The sequence below is a fragment of the Ruditapes philippinarum genome, unplaced genomic scaffold (genome assembly GCF_026571515.1).
Source record: "Ruditapes philippinarum isolate M1 unplaced genomic scaffold, ASM2657151v2 ctg6488_1_1_1_1, whole genome shotgun sequence".
NCBI classification, from domain to species: Eukaryota; Metazoa; Mollusca; class Bivalvia; order Venerida; family Veneridae; genus Ruditapes; species Ruditapes philippinarum.
The window spans coordinates 52,456-74,270 of NW_026860030.1; the positions used below are offsets into that span (position 1 = coordinate 52,456).

At 34.2% G+C, this 21,815-nt stretch overlaps 1 protein-coding gene and 1 long non-coding RNA gene across 2 annotated transcripts; one reads left to right on the top strand and one right to left on the bottom strand.

Annotated features, from left to right (window-relative positions):
* Positions 1–1,373: 1,373 nt before the first annotated feature.
* Positions 1,374–7,218, top strand: LOC132758641 (uncharacterized). Its single transcript, XR_009629608.1, has 3 exons — positions 1,374–3,211; positions 4,937–5,033; positions 5,579–7,218. It is a non-coding gene; the product is annotated as an uncharacterized LOC132758641 (long non-coding RNA).
* Positions 7,219–8,684: 1,466 nt separating this feature from the next.
* Positions 8,685–13,364, bottom strand: LOC132758639 (uncharacterized). The gene is made up of 4 exons (XM_060750330.1): positions 13,130–13,364; positions 12,255–12,491; positions 10,892–11,107; positions 8,685–9,931 (listed from the first exon to the last, which is right to left on the bottom strand). The coding sequence occupies exons 1-4, from the start codon at positions 13,205–13,207 to the stop codon at positions 9,701–9,703; spliced, it is 762 nt and encodes a 253-aa protein (XP_060606313.1). The 5' UTR covers positions 13,208–13,364; the 3' UTR covers positions 8,685–9,700.
* Between the last annotated feature and the right edge of the window lie 8,451 nt (positions 13,365–21,815).

The following is a 21,815-nucleotide window of genomic DNA, read 5'->3' on the forward strand; positions in this document are numbered from 1 at the left end:
AAATAAAAAGAAAAAAACGGCTACCCTCCGACCCACTCCTTGTAACCCTGGGTCGGCATTAGCTAACAGATGTACTTTTAAGGTTGGCCTTGGTTAAATGCAAATGAAACATGTGCCATATTCTTACCTATGTAATTAAAAAAAGTATTGAATAAGAACAAGAAAATTTATTGCATCATTTAAAGCCCTTGAATTTGCAATACTAACAATTTGCTGGAACCAAATCTTTTTGTTGGTGCCAGTGCAGCCATTAGTCTAGGAATAAATCAAACATCATTCAGGTCTAGGAGATACTAAAAAGTATCAGTCTGTCATCCTCTGAAATTTTGGGATATCAGATTTGAACTATGACTTCTCAAGTGACAAGCCTATCTACTAGGCCATCGCACCATAGGAACCTGAAATTCTGACCAAAAAAAAAAACAATTAAAAAAAAAAATCCCATGTATATGCTATAAAAAAACACAAGGCAGGCAACAACATTTCCCCACCCACCGCTACATTTAAAAGGAATATTCGTAAAAACACCTGGAATTTACTTCCGAGCACACTTAATCAATAAAGCACATTAAAATCTATCAGAAACACTGCTAACTCTTATCAACTATCCAACTTTTACGCCAATTGAATGAATTTATCACTGCTCTTCTCCCATCGTTGGTTCCATTGCCAGTTCTAGTGATATACACCGTCATACCGTTATTAACCGGTCTTTGTAGATCCCGAAATTCTATCCAAAACAAAAAAAGAATGATTTAAATAAAAATCCCATATTATACATACTATTAAATATATGGGATTTTTATTTTAAATCATTCTTTTTTTGTTTTGGATAGAATTTCGGTCAATAACGGTATGATGGAGTTTATTGCTAGAACTGGCAATGGAACCGACGATGGGAGAAGAGCAGTGATAAATTCATTCAATTGGCATAAAAGTTGGATAGTTGATAAGAGTCTCAGTAAGCAGTGTTTCTGATAGATTTTAATGTACTTTATTGATTAAGTGTGCTCCGAAGTTAATTCCAGGCGTTTTTACGAATATTCCTTGCAAATGTAGCGGTGGTTGGGAAAATGTTGTTGCCTTTCTTATGTTTTTTATAGCATATATGGGGGGATAATTTTTGGATAGAATTTCAGGTTCCAGTAATTGCACTAACCATATTCCCATATAAATATGGAAATGCCAAATTTATTTGACTAAGATGGCAGTATCAGTCATTGCGTTTGTTTACCTCCCGTAATACTCCAGTTCCTGATACAACCCTTTTTCAATCGCTATACTTTAATTCCCCTCCAAACCTTTTTTTTTTTTTTTTTTTTTTTTCATAAAAAAAGTTGCATCAGGGTCTTGGAGGTGGGGGTGTGGTAAATTAATTAAACACCGATACTGCCACTTATGTTAAATATCTGTTACTGCAGACTATCGTGGCCTGTCGCAAAATAGCTCAGTACCTAATGTTTATAGTAAATTATATTTGAGTATTCTATATATAAAATCTCAACCGGACAATCATTCTGCAAACTGCATTTGCCGCGCAGTCTTTGCAAAGCATTGACTTACTTGCAATTAAAATGGCTGGATACGTTTTGCCCTTGAACTTCACTTGAGTTTTGGATCCTATTGTAGCCCCCGTCTCTATTGCTGAATTCTGTACCAATGACCAGACACTTTTTTCTGGCCAGAAAACAAGATTTGTCTCCGATGCTGACATGTTTTTTCGAACGTCTTCCCGCAAATTAAACTCAATGCGCACGCGTCAGAAACCATGTGGTTTCTCAATCGCAACTTTTCGGCCCTTTCCGTCAGTCTTATAGATAATGTTCCGATTGGTGCTTTCTTCCCGGACTACGGCGGAAAAACATGAATATTTTTGGGTAGGTATAGCCGACGTCGAATCAGCCAGGTAAACAGGTGAGTAACTTGTATAGCCGACGTCGAATCAGCCAGATAAACAGGTGAGTAACTTGTATTTCTTAAAAAATACATTGATGTTATCAATCTTTGGTCTATTTTGTAAAAAAAAAAAAAAAAAAAAAAAGATATCGTTACGTTATCTCGGACATGATATTACTCACGTAGCTGTGCAATGTTATCCGTATAGAAACAAAACTGGAAGCACACAAGTTTCATTTTGTTGTTCAATAAGTAATTTAGCACTCGCAGACACTGGTAAAAGTGATATTTATTTGAATTTAATTTAATGTGATTCAACATCTCGAAATATAAAAAGATTGAAAAAAGAATACAAGATCTCAAGTCACAGAAAACTAGTACGTTTAGTAATTTCGGCCCAAAAACGTTTTGGCCCCAAATTACCCAAGACGTTTCGTCGCTTTACCAAAACTGTCATTTTTGTTCATAAAGTCTTACCTTTATGTATTTTAAAAACATTACATTAAATTAATAAGTAAATAAATGAATGGCAAACGTATAATAGTGCCTCATACTGTCATACAGAGCTCTCGTTTGACATGGGACACGTGAAAATCCGGAAAATTTATGAACACATTTGACAGGTGATAACATATGCACTAGAGTCAGTTTGCCACATGGGATTTTCAGCTATGCAATAATAATTACCTTAAATCCACCCCTAATTACCTATCAAATCCTACATTTGTTCAAATCACACTCAATAAAAATGTCACTGTGTATTCCACACAACATTGTTTATAGCATGTGCACTGAATCGTGACATCAGTGGATGTAATTTGACAGCGCTAAAATAGCTCTACACAACTGATAATAATTACATACTTGAGATGTTTATTATTTTACAATATGTCTTTGACTTACTTGGAGTACCTGTACATTTGTTATTTCTTTTCCATTGAATAGTCCTAGTACATTTTTGACTTTGACTTGTAAAATTCTGACACTACTGAGAGCCCTGTTCTTACTTATACCATAATAAATGACAGAGGCATCTGTTCAGAAAGGTGATATCTTTCCCGTGGCTTTCATTCCATCGGGTGCAGGGGAGAGACATGCATTTTTTTACAAAAAAACATCTAGTTATACCATTGTTTTAACTGCTTCGGTTATTCTTTTACTATCCTGTTAATTTTTCAGATGAATTCATCAAAGAAAGACTGTTGTGATGTTGTGAAAATTGGGAAAAAGACTTATTTCAGATGTACTCTTTGTGGAGCTCACCGTTCTACTAAAAACAGGGTTTTTTCACATCTGGTGGATTGTCATTCCTTAAGTAAGTGTAACCTCACTGTCAAGGTAAACTGGTACTCTGGACAGGCCATGTTTTGTAAAGTTTTGTCAAGAAAATGGACAAGAACTGTAACCTTGTTATTCCTCCCATAAGTTATTGCTCTTCTTTATTTTCATACATGTACTTCATTTTTTTCTCTGGATTGTAAGTTAATTTAAATATCAAGGGTATTGTCATGAAACTTGATACATGAACAGAACCCTGAGTCTAAGTGTGGAGAAGTACAATATACAAGAACTATTACTCTTAATTTCTAGATTTAGAAAGACAAATTCACATGGGTAATTATACCCCCACAAACGAAGTTTAGGGGGGGTATATAGGAGTCAGCTTGTCGGTCGGTCGGTTGGTCGGTCGGTCCGTCCGTCGGTCGGTCCACATCATGGTTTCCGGACGATAACTAGAGTTTGGAATGAGGTATTGTAATCAAACTTGGTATATAGCAACCTTATGTGGAAACTCCGGTTGGTATTGCATTTCGACCCCCTGGGGTCAAGGTCAAAGTCACCGTTACTAAAAATAGAAAAATGGTTTACGGACAATAACTAGAGTTAGGAATGAGATATTGTTATCAAACTTGGCGTAAAGCAAGCTTATATGAAGACCTGGGTTGGTATTGCATTTGGGCCCTCTGGGGTCAAGGTCAAGGTCACCGTTACTAAAAATAGAAAAATGGTTTCCGGACAATAACTTGACTTAGGAATGAGATACTGTAATCAAACTTGGTGTATAGCAAGCTTATATGAAGACCTGGGTTGGTATTGCATTTGGGCCCTCTGGGGTCAAGGTCAAGGTCACCGTTACTAAAAATAGAAAAATGGTTTCCGGACAATAACTTGACTTAGGAATGAGATACTGTAATCAAACTTGGTGTATAGCAAGCTTATATGAAGACCTGTGTTGGTATTGCATTTGGACCCCCTAGGGTCAAGGTCACCGTTACAGTGTTACTAAAAATAGAAAAATGGTTTCCGGACAATAACTAGAGTTAGGAATGAGGTATTGTTATCAAACTTGGCGTATAGCAAGCTTATATGAAGACTTTGGTTGGTATTGCATTTGGGCCCCCTGGGGTCAAGGTCACCATTACGAATAAATAGAAAAATGGTTTTCGGACAATAACTAGAGTTAGGAATGAGATATTGTAATCTTATTTGGTGTATAGGAAGCTTATATGAAGACCTGGGTTGGTATTGCATTTGGACCCCCTAGGGTCAAGGTCACCGTTACAGTGTTACTAAAAATAGAAAAATGGTTTCCGGACAATAACTAGAGTTAGGAATGAGATATTGTAATCAAACTTGGTGTATAGCAAGCTTATTTCGAGACCCCAGTTGTGATTACAATTAATTGAAATATTTCTTTGTACACAGTTGATAGTTTGTGTTCAAATTTTTCTTCAGACAACTTTTTTTTCAAAAAGTTGCTGGTGGGGGTATTAATCACCTTCAGTGATAGGTCTAGTTTTGGTTGGAAGTGTAGAATTATGTTTACAATCAAATCATAAAAAGTTCATTTAATCTTCCAGTTTTGATCACAGGCATGAGTATCTGACATTCTTTATTTTTTTATTTAAGGCCTGTTATGATATATTCAAACATTTTAATCAGTCTGGGTCTTTTGATTGATCTCAGGTCTGATACTGAGTATTTTTAAGCTATGATTATCACCTTGTATCACAATTATACAACATTGAATTATTTTTAGGTCCAGCTAAGCCAGTTTACAAACTATACAATAGAGATCCGAGTGTGCCTGTTCAAAAAGAACCTAACTTCCAGACAAGTACTTGTGCCTGATCAGGGTAATTTATAACATATTTTTTTTTACAAATACATAGCCAGTCAAGTAAGATAATTGATTAAATATTGTACTGGGTATGAGTCACACAATATACCTTTCTTTGGTAATATTTTTTGAACATTGTGATTTTTGTGTAGTGCAAGTAATAGGATTAAACAATTATTCACCATCAGAAAATATTACAAATTACTGACTAGTTAAACTTTGAACATGCGCAAATATTTCTTCTTTTGATCTGTCGCTAGTTGCCAATTCGCATACTTTTCATCATACCAAAATGAAATAATGATCCACTTATACAGTATTTCTGTTAAGGGACAACAGATTGATCCTTGGATGGTCTCCTACCAAAGTTGTCCTACATATGGTTTTGGTTTGTTGCATAATAAGGTCACAGTCAGATTTCACAAATCTTGTCCACAGCCAAAATGCCCAAAACTTTCACATTTGACATGCATCAGCATTTAGAGTTCTTCTTCTAACCAAACATAGCATTGCTGTGATGTGTATTTAAGTCTATTATAATGTATATATTCATTCTTACAGTTCCAAAAGCAGAAATCACAGATGAAAATCTGGCCCTACTGTCTTCAGAATAGGAAACAGAAGAATCGTCTCAGAATAAAGAAACATTTCATATTGAAAATTTTATTAGTAATATTACAGCACATGAAACTTTTCGTGAAAATCGTATCCTTATCGATAACAATGAAAATGGAAATTTGTTGACTGATGAAACAGAATCAATGCAGTCTTTAATGGAAATTGGTGATGTGCTGGATAATACAGATTCTGTAAGTTCTGATACAGATTCTGTAAGTTCTGATGCCAGTAGTGTAAACAATGAACAGTGTGAGTCTGCTCAGTGCATTAATAAGGAAAAAGATTATTCATTAGCGTTCCTTTCATTTGCCATGAAATACAATTTGGCTGGAAACTGCATTGATGACTTGATACTTTTACATAAGTCAACAAATCCACAATCAAAATCGTGGCTTCCAAATAATTATAAACAACTATTAGAAAAAACTGTGCTTTCTGGACATCAGGATTATTATAGTCAACACCACTATTGTATGAAATGCTTCAAACTTTTCCAGCTGACGATCCAAATGAATATACACATGGGTGTGACGGACTTCGATATATGGGGCCAGAGAATGTCCAGTTAGATAAGACAAGAAAACATTATTTGTAAATAAGTATTAGGGCGGTATTTTTATAATAGAAGGTCAATTCATTTAGAAGTACTTGTTCAAGGTAATAAAAAAATATAGATTGACAAATACATCAGTGTGTTAGTTTTCTGTCAGGGACAAAATATAATACATGTCTTATATTTTTAAAGCAGCTTTAAAGGAGAATTGAAGGAAAAATTATATAGATGTAGTTCAAGCCATTATATTATCAAATGAAAAAAACATGTTATGGTCTTCATTTATTTGGATATCCATGATATGCTGTCATTTTAACTATGATTATTACCATGGTCAAAACATTTCTTTTGCTTTGACTATGATGATCCATGATATGGACATGTTCATAACATGGTCATACCACAACCATTTCATAGTCCCCAATTTCTGTAATTGCATATCAAGGTCATATCATTGGCAACCATGGTGTAACCATGGTCGGCATTGATATGGATGTGGTCATTTCCGCAGGGTAGCTGCGACACATATGTGGTAGACATTTGTGCCAAGTTATTTTATAATCCTTTCATGCATGAAAACGTTACAGTCCAGACATGAATGTGTATCTTCCTCTCTTCTTGAGAGAATGAGTACCTTCAAACTGTGTGACCTTGACGGTAGGGGCATGGGTCTTTGTAGCGACATTCGTCTTGATGTGGTAGACATTTATGCCTAGTTATTTTAAAATCTTTCGATGCATTGTATGATGATATAGTTACAGCCAGGCCATGAATGTGTGTACCTTTTAATTCTAATTAAGAAACTCAAAAATGTTAGTGTGACCTTGATCTTTGAGGTAGAGACGTAATTCTTGGCTGCGACACAGTCTTGATGTGGTAGACATTTATGCGTAGTATTTTAAATCATTCGATGCATGACAAAGTTACAGTCCGGACACGAATGTGTGTACCTATTTACTCTAATTGCGATAATGAGAAACTTCAAAATGATAGTGTGACCTTGACCTTTGAGGTAGGGATGTGTTTCTTGGACGCGACACATTGTCTTGTCTTGAGAGAATGAGTACCTTCAAACTGTGTGACCTTGACGGTAGGGGCATGGGTCTTTGTAGCGACATTCGTCTTGATGTGGTAGACATTTGTGCCAAATTATTTTAAAATCAGTCCAGACATGAATGAAGTGGGACAGACAGACGGTGTGATTATATTATGTTTCCCTTTCGGGGCATATAAAAAAATGTATCACATGTTCACATGTATAAAAGACAATTTGATAAAGAGATGTTTTCCTTGAAACAAATAGCTTTTAAAGAAGTTTTGTTATATGAACATAATATGAACCCCTGTGGTGGGGCCAATTTAGATTTCAATTTTTAACACTAGTGCAAAATTTGAACGATTTGGTAGACTTATAGAAGATACTATATACCAAATATTAAAGGTTTAGGCCTTGCATCTTTAGACAATTATTTTTTATAGTTACTGTATGTACATAATAAAAATAGATGTTTTTGACTCCGGCTAAAACATAAAAATAAAATTCGTAGAGGTCCAACAGGCAATGCGGTATTCAAAATATCTAAGCTCTAGGCCCTGTGGGTCTTAAACTGAAGTTGTTTTTTTATCCCCCGCTGAAAAGGCGGCGGGGGATATAGAAATAGTCTCCGTCCGTCCGACCTTCCGTCCGACATTTTTGTCCGGAGCATATCTCTAAAAGTATTTTAGTTATCAACTTGAAACTTCATAGATGGATAGACCTCATTGAGGAGGAGTGCAGTGCACAAGAATGATAACTCTACCCTGCATAATTTTTGAGTTATTGCCCTTTGTTATTTTTCAAAATTGATTTTTGTACAGAGCATAACTCCAAAAGCCTATGAGATATCAACATGAAACTTCATAGGTGCATATATCTCACTCAGGAGGTGTGAAGTGCACAAGAATGATAACTCTACCTTTCATAATTTTTGAGTTATTGCCCTTTGTTTTTTTTCATACTTAATTTTTCACCTGAGTGGAGCAAAACTCAAAATGTTTTTGAGATATCAACATGAAATGTCATAGTTGGATAGATCTTATTGAGGAGGAATGTTGTGCGCAAGAATGATAACTCTTCCCTATACAATGTTTTTGAGTTATTGCCCTTTGTTCTTTTTCATGCTATTTTGTCCAGAGCTTATCTCAAAAAGTATTTGAGGTATCAACTTGAAACTGCATAGGTGAATGGATCTCATTGAGGAGGAGTGCATTGTACAAGAATGATAACTCTAAATATTTTTTTATCCAGAGCATAACTCAATAGGCCTTTGAGATATCATTATGAAACTTCATAGGTGCATAGATCTCATTTAGGAGGTGTGCAGTACACAAGAATGATAACTCTACCTTTTATATTTTTTGAGTTATTGCCCTTTGTTATTTTTCATACTTAATTTTTCAATTCAATTTTTTTGTCAAAAAGTATTTGAGGTATCAACTTGAAACTTCATAGGTGGATAGATTTTACTGAGGAGGGATGCAGCACACAAGAATGATAACCTACCCTGCATTATTTTTCAGTTATTGCCCTTTGTTATTTTCAGCCATCAGTATTCACATAGGTTTCAAATCTGTAATCACTATAGCCATCAGTTTTCATTACCAAAAGACCTCTTAAAATGGAATTATTCTGCTGTACTACATATACATTCTTCCAATGAGCAAACACATTCGGCGGGGGATGGCCATGTTGACATGGCTCTTGTAATTTCTTTTTATCTTTTTGTTGAAATGGCAACCTTCATGGAATAAAATTCTGAGCATTTTGGAAGCACTTTATGTAAGGAATAATCCTGCAGAGTTTGGTTGAATGAAGTTTTTCAGAAAGATTTTATTTTAAGTTCAGGCACAACACAAACAGGAAATCGCTATATGCCACTTCATTGCAGATGCTGCGTTGGCATAAAAATCAATTATGATACAAATATATTTCTGTATCGGTATCAAAAAAACACATTTAAGTTAAAAAAATTGCACCTCATAATATCCCTGTGACCATAACAAGACCATTTTAGAGAACAATTTGACAAATCCTACAGAAACATAAATGGTAAGTGCAAAATCTATATAATATATAAAGTAAAATTATAAGTTCAAAGAGGAAATAACTCTTGAAATGAAAATGCTGAAGTAACTATTCTTGTCGTTGATAATGTAAGGAATGAAAATGAAAAATAATTCTTATCTTAATTGTACAGTAGATTCAACTTTTATTTAAAAGGAATATTTTAGAAGTCCCAGTTAAATCAATGAATAAATAAAGAAGCTACAGCAAAAAGTTAAACAGGACTGTAAGATATATATTTACGCTACTTTACAGTCATATATTTACGCTACAGTTAATGAAGGAGTGAGATCAAGACAATATTTATAAAAACTCTTAGTTCAAGACAAGATAATTCTGAAACAGAAATAAAGAGTTTTGTCACACATCATAGCGAGTATATGGCACATTTGTCAGTATGTAGCACTCATCATGTTGCTGCTATGGCACTAAGAATTCTATCCCCACTACAAACGACATCAAGCTTAAAGGACCCATTGGCCATGATGTCTTCATCACTTTCCAGTGATAAGGCCGACAGTAAAATACAAAGTTCAATCTGTAGCGTACTTTCATCATCTAAGAAGAGTTCTGCCTCTGTGTCGTCGATACAGATTCCTTCAACTGTCACAACTTTCTTTACTTCTGGAATTTCTGACTTCTACAAAGAAATGAACAAAAACATCTTTAATTGGTATATGTTTACAATTAATCACAGTCTAACAGTAACATGGAGATCGAGATTCAACGACATTGGGAATGAATGGTTTATCCCTACATAGTTGCACACCTTTATGAAAAGGAAATTCTTCAATGTCTTGATATATTTGATGTCCAGGCAACACTGACAGTTAACAAGGCATTAATGATGACATTAAAAGTAACAAAATATCAATTTTGAATCCTTATTGTTCTCATATATCAATGTCAGTCAAACTGTCAAGATAGCATGCTGTGTTAATTATCCTCTGTTTTGGGTAATGACTACCGATAACTAATTCTTAACAATTTTCAAGTAAAAATGTACTTGCTTTAAAAAAAGTCCTTGGTTAACATCTGTGTATTGTCATATACAAAAGTTCATATTTTATGTTGATGTATTTCATATTTTGTGTTATCATTCTGCTTTCTAAGCAAATTGACAAATGTTTTAAGTAAAATAAGCAAATTGACAAATGCTTTCAGTAAAAAGTGACATAACTTCAAAAATATAGCAGTCTTCCATAAGTATTTTGTCATACTAAGCTTGTATTGATGTTATTACTTTTTAAAATGTTTGATTAATGGACAATATTAATGTTTTGCTTAACACCCACTAAAGTGCAGCTTTTACGATAAGGATTGCTCAAATTTGTTGGTTTTTTTGCTACTTTCTTGTCAATAGACTTAGTGGTCATTATACATGGCCGAGGAAAAAGAACTTGTTCTATTGACAATTACAGAGCCTCAAAACAATTTATAATGTAACACACAGACTTTCCTAATGATGTGTGCGTATTGTACGTTGAAACATAACATTTCATTGTATCAACTGTACATCAAAATTAATTTTGTCACACATCTTCTTTCAGTGTTATACAACTAAACAGAGAAATTGAATTTTCATTCAAAGTATACTCACTTTCACATTTGACCTACTCGTTGTTTGAAGTGAGGCCTGATTGTTGTAGATGTTGACTACAACATCTGTGACCTGTATGTAGTCACCAGGTCTAGTGTCCGCTGTAGCTAGGTCACGCCACAGGGTGATTTTTGCCGTCTCTGTGCTGTCTTTCAGCATTATTGTTTTTATTTTCACTTCTTCACCCCTGACACTCACAGTTTTAATTTCATCTTCCTGCAAATGTACATGTCTGTAATAATTGCAATTCTATCTAAGCAAATGTCGTCCCCAACACGTTTAAGTGCAATTTAAATATTAAATGTAAAATAGCAAATCAATCAAGTTTCCATGCCTAGTAATAATATTATGCTCATACAACAAATAATCAAAATATTAAAACTTCTCAAGATTAATTTGCATAATTAATGAAAGTGCTCTAGTTGAGCTTAAGGTATATAAAGTTATATATCTGATACAAATAATAATTGTTCGGATTGCAAAAAAGAAAGCTTCCAAAATGCTTGTATAAAATAAAATTGCCTGAGAGCTAAAGGGGCAATCACACAGTCATAGCTTCCTTAAAACTGTAAATGAAAAAATGATTTGTTCCGGAACATTTCATTCTGTTTACAACAGACATTTTATGTTTCAAATTTTTTCAGAAATCAACCATATAATAATGGAACTAAATAATTTTACTGTTGATAAGTATATAAATATATTTATTAAATGCTTTTCCGTGGTTTACAGAAATATATCAGTGAAAATAAAGTAAGTGAAATACCAGCAAGCACTGTACTGGGTACCAATTGATGATGTGACATCGTAAATGATGTCACGTTGTATTATTATTTGGCGTGCTTTTCATTCAGTAAAAGGATTAATGTCTTTTTAAAACGTTTCTTTGCATATATTATAATAAAAAGAAAATTTGTTAAGTTCAGTGTAAGATCGAAATATATTTCACCTTGTGAACACCAAAAGTTCATTTTATCACTCCTGGCTACGCCATTCGTGAAATATACATTTTGGTGCTCACCCATAAACATATTACGATCTTACACTGAACTAAACAAATACCCTCTATTTCATAAGATAAAGATTTATCCCCTTTAAAATAATGTACATAATCTCAATACTGCCATCTTGCCATATTTTAAGTATTATAAAATTTTCAGTACTTTGAGCAATTCAAAATATTGTTGTATCTCTCGTATTTTACATCTATTTGTTAAAAAACATATGCCAAGCAGCTTTTAACCTTTCAACAAAAATTTTAATCAATGTTGACAAGAAACAAACCATAATAGAAGCACGGCTGTTTTCTTTTGACAAGTGTATCATAAGAAAAAGAAATTTTTGCTATTGAATTTATCCATACCTGTACTACTTTTCCCTTTACTGTAATTTTCTTTTTTGCAGGGGAACCAAGGGCATCCTTCACAGATTTTTCCTCTGCTGGGGGAGGGTTGACGATTCTGTCAGCTTGTGTATCATGTGCCGAAGGAACTTCCATCGGTGCCCCCATGAAAACTTTTGAGTTTTTTGTTATAATAATGGTTCTAATCCCATCTTCTTCCCTTCTAATTGTTTCTCTAGTAACAATAGTATGTCCAACCTACCAATATAGAAAAATTACAAACTGTAAATCAACATGTTTCAAAATGGTAAAAATATTATAGGTATAAAGAAACAACAAATATTGATGCTCAAAGCAATGTTTTTCAAACAAACAGAATAAAATGTATTCTTATAAATAATTCCTTATAAATAACTTGTCTGTCTCCTATACAAGTGATGTTACAAAGTTGTCATTGGCTATCATTACTTTATATATTAAAGATAAAGAAATATGCAAAATTGTTTCAATAGTTTCATATATAGTGACTGTAAGTATACTGTGAATGGTTATTTGGCACAACAAAACAAAGATAGCCTATTAAAATTTTCAACAACTTTCGAATGTCCTATTGTGTTTTGTTTCTTTCATTTTATGCCTTTTCTAACAGTATTTCAGTCATATAGGCGGGTAGTTTCCTAACCATCGTTCCTGTAGAGTTACACCAGTACTAGACTACCTTCCTCCCTGCTAAACTACCAAAGCATCTCCCAGGGATCAAACCCACACAAGAGAAGTAACTGGATTAGAAGCCATCAACTCTTAACACCTCAACCACGGAGGCCGTTAGGTCCTATTGTCTTGATATTTGAATATTATTTATGCTCTTTCCAAAAAAGTCAAAGCTTATTCTTTACCTTCATGTATTTAAACTTGGCTGGATCATACACGATCAGCTTGTGGACACAACTCCCATCACTTACTCCTACTGTCATACTTTGTTTTTCTTCCCCATCTTTCCTTGTGTATGAAGTTGGTTGACCACATGACAGTACTTTAAGTTTTTGCGCCAAGCTGTAGGGTCCTTCACTTGTTCTTTCTATTTGATGTACTTGCCATCTGAAAAGATTTAAATTGATTAATTTATGTCACATTATGCATCAGAAATTCATATTTTTTATTTTAATTAATTATGTACATATGTCAAACATGTGTTCAATAATGTTTTAATAAGGGATTTAGAGCATGTTAAAGTTAAACTAATGAAGAAAGTAGGCTGAATATGCAGTATTTTGTCATAAAGGGAGTAATATGTTAACAAAGCAGTAGTTTGACTTCATGATATACTTATTCAGTGTAACTATACCAACTGCCAAAACTAGAAAGCACAGGACAGGACATTCGACCAATATAATTTTAAATTCTTGGATTCGGTGATCTATATCTGGAAGGTAATAAATTAATGGGTAAAGGAAAACAATCATGCTTCCCTTTGAAAAATTTGAAAGAAGCAATTTACTAATTTACTTCTTGTATTCTTTGTCATTTGTTGAAAACTTTAGACTTTTTTTTAAAGACCCAGAGTTTAAGCACAAGAGACTTAGTTAAACTTTACAGATTAATATGGATGTATAAATGAACAACACTATCAAATCTGAAGTTTCAGGAGTCTTTTCTTTCTCTCTGTTTTAGAATTTTGAAGACATTTTGTATTGGTAGCAAGAATAAAATAGTTTAGACATTATTTTGGTTCTATGAAAGATATCTAGTAGAATTATGAAAATGAAAGTATCCATGTTACCTGTTAGTCTATCATTGAAATTTTCGTCCTCAGTCCAACAATCAGGTTCAGCATTATCATCACTTGTAGTCTGTCCTTGATCTTCTTTGCAAAAGGCTTCTTGTGGCTGTTGGAGCCACTCTTCATTGATAACAATACCTACACTTCTGAACAATGCACTGTTGCTAACAAGCTATTTGGCAGCCTCAAAAACTTTATTTGGGCGTATATTTTCAAATGCAACATGATGCTTATAGTCAAGCTTGCGTTTCAGTTTTAACATAATAGTTTCATCATCGCTAAGCAACCTTGGCAAGGCTTTAATGGTGGAGTTTATATCAGCTGGAACATTAACAACATTACCTCGCAAATTTAACTGGCCTCCTCTTGGCATTTCACGTAAATGCATAAAGGGAGTCTAGGTGAAACTAATCTTTCCTCTAAACTGGACAAATTTTAGTCCATTATGTAACCAAAACTTTGGAATTTTCCCTTTTTTGAGAGATTTCCAGCAGGTCACACATACCCATTGTATCTCATTTACACTATGTATATCAGATAAAAAACTGTTGTCTTGTTTCTTTAGACAAATTTAAGGCATTTTTAACATGATGTTTAAAGAATGTTTGGGTGCAGGAAGAGCATATAAACTCTGGTCCAACTGAAACAAGCCTGTGAAAGTTTGCAATAAGTTTGCTTTCGTTATTTAACACAGGACAGTCATCAGCCACACATTCAAGAGCCCTTTTTCTAGCAGTCTGAATAAACCTGAAACCAAATCTAGGATGGAATATTTCAATAGCATACTCAGAATCAATGTTCTTTGACTTTTTCATAAAATCAAAATGATGCAAATCAAACTGAACCTCAAATAGATCTTTCTTAAAGGAAATGACCAGAGAGCGGAAGTAAGAACACAGATCACTTAAGGAATATAAAATGCCAACAACATTATTTCACCTACAAAATAACATATGAAAAAAATTACAAAATCTAACAACAGAATCACCACTCAATATATAGCAACAATACCTAACTACAACAGAACCAAATCTCGCATGGCAAAAATGATTCATATACAAAAGTTATAAACTTTCACACATCGAAATGATTTTCATGATTTATAGTAATTGTAATGACTAGAACAAACTAAAACTTGCTACTATCACATTTAGTTATTGCAAATTACTGTTTTTCAAAACACACATGATATGATGAAAGTACTTATTTCTATGGCGATTCTTTTGAAATGCTGATCCATGTGTCAAAACAATAAATTCAAACAGTCAGCAGAGTTCCATGCTTAGTTTGCGATGGGAATGAACACATATTTCTGAAACATCTGCTATCTGAACTGGGTAGAAACAAGAAGATACAACAATCTGTGACATTTACGCATGTGAATTGATATATTGAATCATCGCCTTTATATGTACATAGATATATCGACACAAAAATTTTAAACAATGACATCCCTATCTGAGATTACCCTCCTGTCCAGTAAATTTCTTTTAAAGTTTCAGTAAGACTGTAAAATGCACTGAAGACTTTCAATGTCTTTAGGTAAATTATATCAGCACGAGTGACCGCATCATCAATGACGTAACAAGTTCAGTCAGATCTTTGATCTCGGATTTTAACAACAAAACTTCACTTGCTTGCCCGGTAGACTATCTTCTTTGAAAAAATCACTAGCCCGCGGCAATTTTAACCTGGCGCGCGGGCAAGCTGGCGTTTGCTTAAAAAAAGAAACCTGAAATGCGAGTACATTGCGTTAGCACCCAAAAACAAGAGATCCCAAGGGATCTTGGCGCCCGCAAAAGAGTGATCTTTTGAGACAGTTTCTTTTACTTTACTTTCTGATCTTGACCTTTGTACTATTCATCCAAAAAACGAAATAGGTTTCAAAGTACACACATGAAAATTTCAAATGTTTAAATAATAACAACGATTCATTTCTAAAAACCTTTCTAGGTTCAGCACCTTGCAGAAATTTACCGTAATCTGGCATTAAATTTAGCCCATTTTGGATATAGTTAATGACAAATTATACCATGTATGTCCATCTACGGATAGAAGTTAGCAGGTTGGCATTTCAAAAATGTTTAACAGGCCATAATGACCTTTTGTGATTGGATATTCAACTTTAAGACATTTGCACACAAAATGCAGCACGAGCTGTTGTTCAATCATGACTAGGTGCTTTCACTCCGTATCACTTTTGTTGTACAAGTTCAACTGACCGGGATTTAAAATCAATCTGCCAACTTCACTCCCCTGTCTGATGTACTCTCGCCCCCATTACCGGACCATTGCTACAGGCTCTCCACCTGTAAACAAATGAAGACAGCTTGAATAGACTTTAATGCAGGGTTTTGTGTAAAATTGGTTATTGTTAAAATGTTACAAGACTGCATTACCACTTGCGCCTTTTCCATGCCCTTGTACTATATGACACAACCTCTCATTGGTGAGCACTTTGTGCAGTGCTTATTTTAAATGACCAAACCCATTTGGGGTATTAAAATGCTAAGCAAAAATCCGTACCTAATAAATGTACCAATATTTTTGCATGCTGTTGTGCCCAAAGGAATGGGAGCATCTTTAAAAACAAAATTCTAAAGGAAAAGCCCTTAAAAAGCAAAATGCTTAAATTTTTTAAAATTTCATTTAGTGCAGTCAAGAGTAATGGTGGGGTGTTATTTCTGGTCACCTTTTGGTTTTTGTAACTGAAAAAATTCAAAACATCCGGGACGAAAAAAATTTATTTTGGTTTATGGGGTTTTTTAAAAAAGTTTTGCCCGGAAAGGAGGGCCCTGTTAAGGGGGCATTGGTTTTGTGGGGGGGAGTTTCGGGATTTATCATTTATATTTTTTTTTGAAATTTCCCAAAAATTTTTGAAAATTTAAAGGGATAGGGAGAGAAATATTTAAATTGGGGAAATTTTAAAAGGGAACCCGAAATAGAATTTTGCTGAATTGAAACGAAAATTTTTTTCTTTTTTTAAACCTAATCTTGCTCGTTCACAAACAAATATAAAAAATGACACACTTCCCCTACACCAAAAAACCCAAAAAACCCTTTGTTTTAAACCCCTTTTTAAAAAGAAGTTTGATGCAAAAGTAGGGTTTTTAAAACCCATCCAAAAAATTTAGTACTTTTTTATAAATTTTCCCAAATTCACCCCAAAAAGAAGGAAAAAAAAAAATTTGGGAAAAATTTTTCTTTTCATAGTGTGGGAAATTTTGATTAGTTTTTTAAAAAGGTGTCTTCCCCAAATTTTTCCCCGGGTTTAAAAGTAAAGTTTCTTTCCTATTAAAGAAAATATAAGTGCCACTTTAAGTGTTTTTTAAAAGGGGCGGGGGTCCTTGTTTTTTTAACCCCGGGGGTTTTTAAAAGTAAATTTTAAAACCCTTTCCCCCCCTTTTTTAATATTTTATAAATTAAAATTTGAAAACCATGGATAAATTTTGGTTTTTGGGAAATGAAACTCCTTTTTTTTTTCAAATAAAAAGTAAAAATTACCACCCTCCCCCCACTTTGGAAAAATTAAAGCGCTTTCCTTTAAAGTTCAGCTTTCTTTCTTTTCTGGGCATTCAATCTGGAAATGTTTATTTTGCCAGCCAAAAAAAAATATACCCCAAAATCCCTTGTCCTTCATTTTCAAAAATTTCCCGCAAGTCAGGGAGGGACTTTTTAGATCACGGGGCGTCCTTTCCCAAAACAAGGTACATTTAAACATCCCCTATATCTATCCTTTTACGGATATGACTCCCCTTCAACAGGGGGTTGGGAAAAAAGTAATGTGCTGGGGTTAAAAAGTGGGGAAAGCTAAAATTATTTTTGTATTTTATGAAAGTAAACAAAATTTTCCCGTTTGGTTAAAAATTAAAATCAAAAACCCCAATTTCAAATGGTCTTTCCCAAAAAAAATTTCTACACCACTTTATAAATTGCACGAGGTTTTTAAATCTTTTGCCCCAAAAATTTGTTTTATCCCCCCAACAGCACCTGATTCTCAAAAAATTTAAAAAAAAAGGGGCCCCAAAAAGCCAAAACCCCCCCTTTTCAAAGAAACCAAATTTGACCGGCTCCATTCTATAATTTACACTTAATTAATTTAACAATTTTTAACATTTTGTTTTAATGGAAAAATTAATCATTAAAAATTTTTAAGGTAAAAATTTAAACTCCTTTCCAAAATGTTGGCCGTGCCCTTAAAGGTAAAACCCGGTGTTTATTAAACATAGGTTGGGGGACTTTAAAATGGTAAACCCAAAGGGGGCCCCGGTTACTCATGCTCTTGCGCCACAAATGCGACCCTTTGGGCCCCCCAGAAAACCTCAAACGTTTTTTCCTCATTGCCCGTTTGAGCGGCCCCGCCCACCCCAGGGCGCCCGCAAATTTTTCCCCCTTTAAACCAAATAAAAAAATAGGTTGGGGGTTTTTTTTGCCCCCACAACTGTTTGGGGGTTGAGGGTGAAAAGGAAAAGGTTTTCAGGAAAAATTGGTGTAAAAGATTCCGGCCCACCCAATGCCAGAATCTTGAAAAGAAAGATTACAGTTCCAAACCCCGTTTGTTTCCCTTTTAGCAAAATAGGGGGAAAGGACTTTTTGGGGGGTTTCAATTTTGCGTTCTTCCACAAATGAAAAACCCATTGGGAAAATAATTAAAATATTACAGTAATTCTCTATTCAGGATTTAAAAACCCAAAATTTTTTTAAAAAAACCTGAAAAAAAACAAAATTTGAAGGGAATTTAAAGTGAAAACATAGGGAAAAATTTATGTTATGTTTGACCCTTAAAAACCTGAACTTCTGGCACCCTGCCCGGGAAAAATTGCACCAATATGTCTATTTTTGTGTACATTAGGGCACTGTTTTTTTATTTATTTTTTCGCCCCCGTTTTTTTTTACCACGGGGGGAGGGAAAAAAAAAAAAAAGAGGCCCTGGTGTTTCCCTTTTCGCTCACCGTTCACTTTCTGTTTCCCCCGGAAAAAAAGGGCCAAAAAAAAAATCACAACCCAAAATCCCAAAACCCCCCTTTCCTTTCCACATTAAAAAAAGATTTTTACAGACACCCCAAAAGGGAATTATTATCTACAAAAACGTTTTTCCCAAGTTTGACCTGGTGAAACCCAGTTTTTTGAAAAATAAAGATAATTAATCCCAAAAAACCCGTTTTAATCACATAAAACATTTAAAAAAATTTCAACCCAAGATCATATTGAAAACTATTTACCTCTGTCACCTGCACAAGGTTTTCTTTTAAAATTTTACTTTGTGACCCCATTTTGACCCAAAAGACCCCTTACCCCTCCCCAAACCAATTTTTTCGAAAAAATTTTGACCTTTTCCGAAAATTTTATGAAAAAAATTGGGTTTTTTTGTTAAAAAGGGTTTTTTTAAATTTGGCCCGGTGACCAGGGTTTTTCCCCTGACCCTTCAAACCCCCCCCCAAAATTTTATCAAGACAAAAAATTCTACCATATTTTAGAAAAATCTGATGAAAAAAAAAAGGGGCTCTATTGTCTACAAAATTTATGAAAAAAATGGGTTTTTCTTTTGGCCCCACACAAGGGTTTTTCCTTTTAATTTGACCTGGATTTACCCAGTTTTTGAAACCCCAAAATGACCCATATTTCAATCCCCCAACCCAAAATTTTTTCAAGGGCATACTTCTACAATTTTTTTCAAAAAAAGGGGGGGTGATGAAAAATTTTGGTCTCTATAGTCTACATAGGTTTTTTATTGGAAAACCCGGGGACCACTTTTTCCCCCGATCCCCTTCCTCCCCAAACCCCATTTTTCAAAAAACCCTTTTGACCAAAAATTTAAAAGATTCAGATGAAAAAATATGGGGGTGGGTTTAAACTACAACAAGGCAAAAATTGACGGCACGACGCACATTTCGCACGCGGACGCCAACATCAGCATCAAATAGCTCCCTTTTCCCCTTCGTACTGGTGAGCTAAAAAAAAATGGGCCTCCAAAATTTAATTTGCACCACAAAACACTATTTTTTTAAATCATTTGACAAAAGAAGTATATTGTCAGTGGGCTAAATTTCATTTTCCCAAAAAACTATAAAAAATTTTAAAAAATTTTTTTAGAATTTTTATAGTTTTTTTGAAGAACAGTTCTCAACATTCACTTCTTTTATTCAATGTTTATAAAAGGGCCCGGCCCCCCAAATTAAAGGGGATATTTTTCATGCAAAGAATTAAAAGAGAAAAAAAACCCCCGGGGAAGTTTGTTTGCAGCCCAAACCCGTTTGCCAAATCAAAATTTTTTTTTTTTCCCTTCTAAATTTTTTTTGCTTGCTTGGCGAAAAAATTTGGCCTTTTAAAAAAGGTGGGAAACTGACCAGACGCGAGAAGTAAAACGGTCTTTGGGCAAAAATTTTCCCAAACCCGTTTTACATTGAAGGGGAGTATTTTGCAAAAAATTTTGTTGAAAAATTGGGGGCAAAAAACTAAACTTTTAGCAAAACAACATTTTCCCCAGACGACGGGAAAATTTTGACAGTATTTTTTCACAAATTTTTTGAAAATTTGGGCCAAAAAAGTTAAAAATTTAAACAGACAACATTTTTAACCAGACGGGTAAAATAACCCAGCATGCAAGGGGGTTTTAAGGGGCGGGCTAACTTTAAAATCACACTGTTTTTAAAAACCCTTGGATAATTTATTGTTCAACCCGCTTTCGGACAAAAAGGAAAAAATAATTTTTTTGGCCCAATTTCTGGGAAAACCAAAAAATAAAATAAAAATTGTGCTTAAAAATCGAAATGTATTTGTTTCTTACTAAAATAAATTTGGGTTTTTTTGTTGGGGTTTTTTTGTAAAAGGAAATTTCTACAAATTTTTTAAAAACCTAAAACTGTAAATTTACAGTCGGGAAAATCTGTAAAATTAATATTAAAAAAATCGGAAATCTGTAAATTTACAATAATCTTTTAAAAAAGCATTTTCCCAGACCTGCTGATTTACTGAATTTGACGCCCCCCAGTAATTTCGGGGACTGACCCTGTCTCAAAAACTCGGGTTCCCCTCTATTTTTCATCAAATTTATATTCCTTAATTTTGTCCCGTACCCTTTTTACAAATTTTTCGACGCAAAATTTAAAATCGGGGGGAGGTCAAAAAAAAGGCCCCAAAAAAACCCAAACCCAAAAAATCCGCTAAAATTGCCCGGGCGGCCATTTTTGGGGCGGGGTTTGGTAAAAAAACTTCCGGAAAAAAACTCGGAAAGGGATAAAAAATAAATTTGGACGCAGTTGCAATTTAAACACCGGCCCCGGGGTTTAATATTTTTTTCCCAATTTTCATTTTTTTTTTTTTTCAAATTTGCAAAAAAAATAGGGGGCGGGGGGTTTTAGAAAAAAACGAGAAATCAACTAACAGTGGCCTTACTTTTGTCTCTTTTGAATATATATTTTCCCTTTTAGTCAGTTTATTTTTTTGCCACCGGCATTTTGCCCATGCGGTGGCATTTTAGCGATTTACCGGGGTGTGGTTTTTTTTTTTGTTTGTTGTTTGGGTTTGTGTGGGTGTGGTTTTTATAGAATTTAATAGTTTAATTTAAAAAAAAATTTTTTGTGCCCGTTTAATTTCAAGCAAATTGGCGGGGTTGATCCTTCGTAAAAGGGGGTTCCAAAATTGTTCAAAAAATTTTTCCCTGGCCCGAAACTGGTTCCATGGCAACCCCAAAAAAATTAAAAAAGAATTAAAATTAAAAAAAATCCCTTTTTGTAAAAGACCCAAAAAAGGCCCAGAGCTTAGAATTTTTTTGCCAAAGCATTGTTGGTAGACCCCTACTA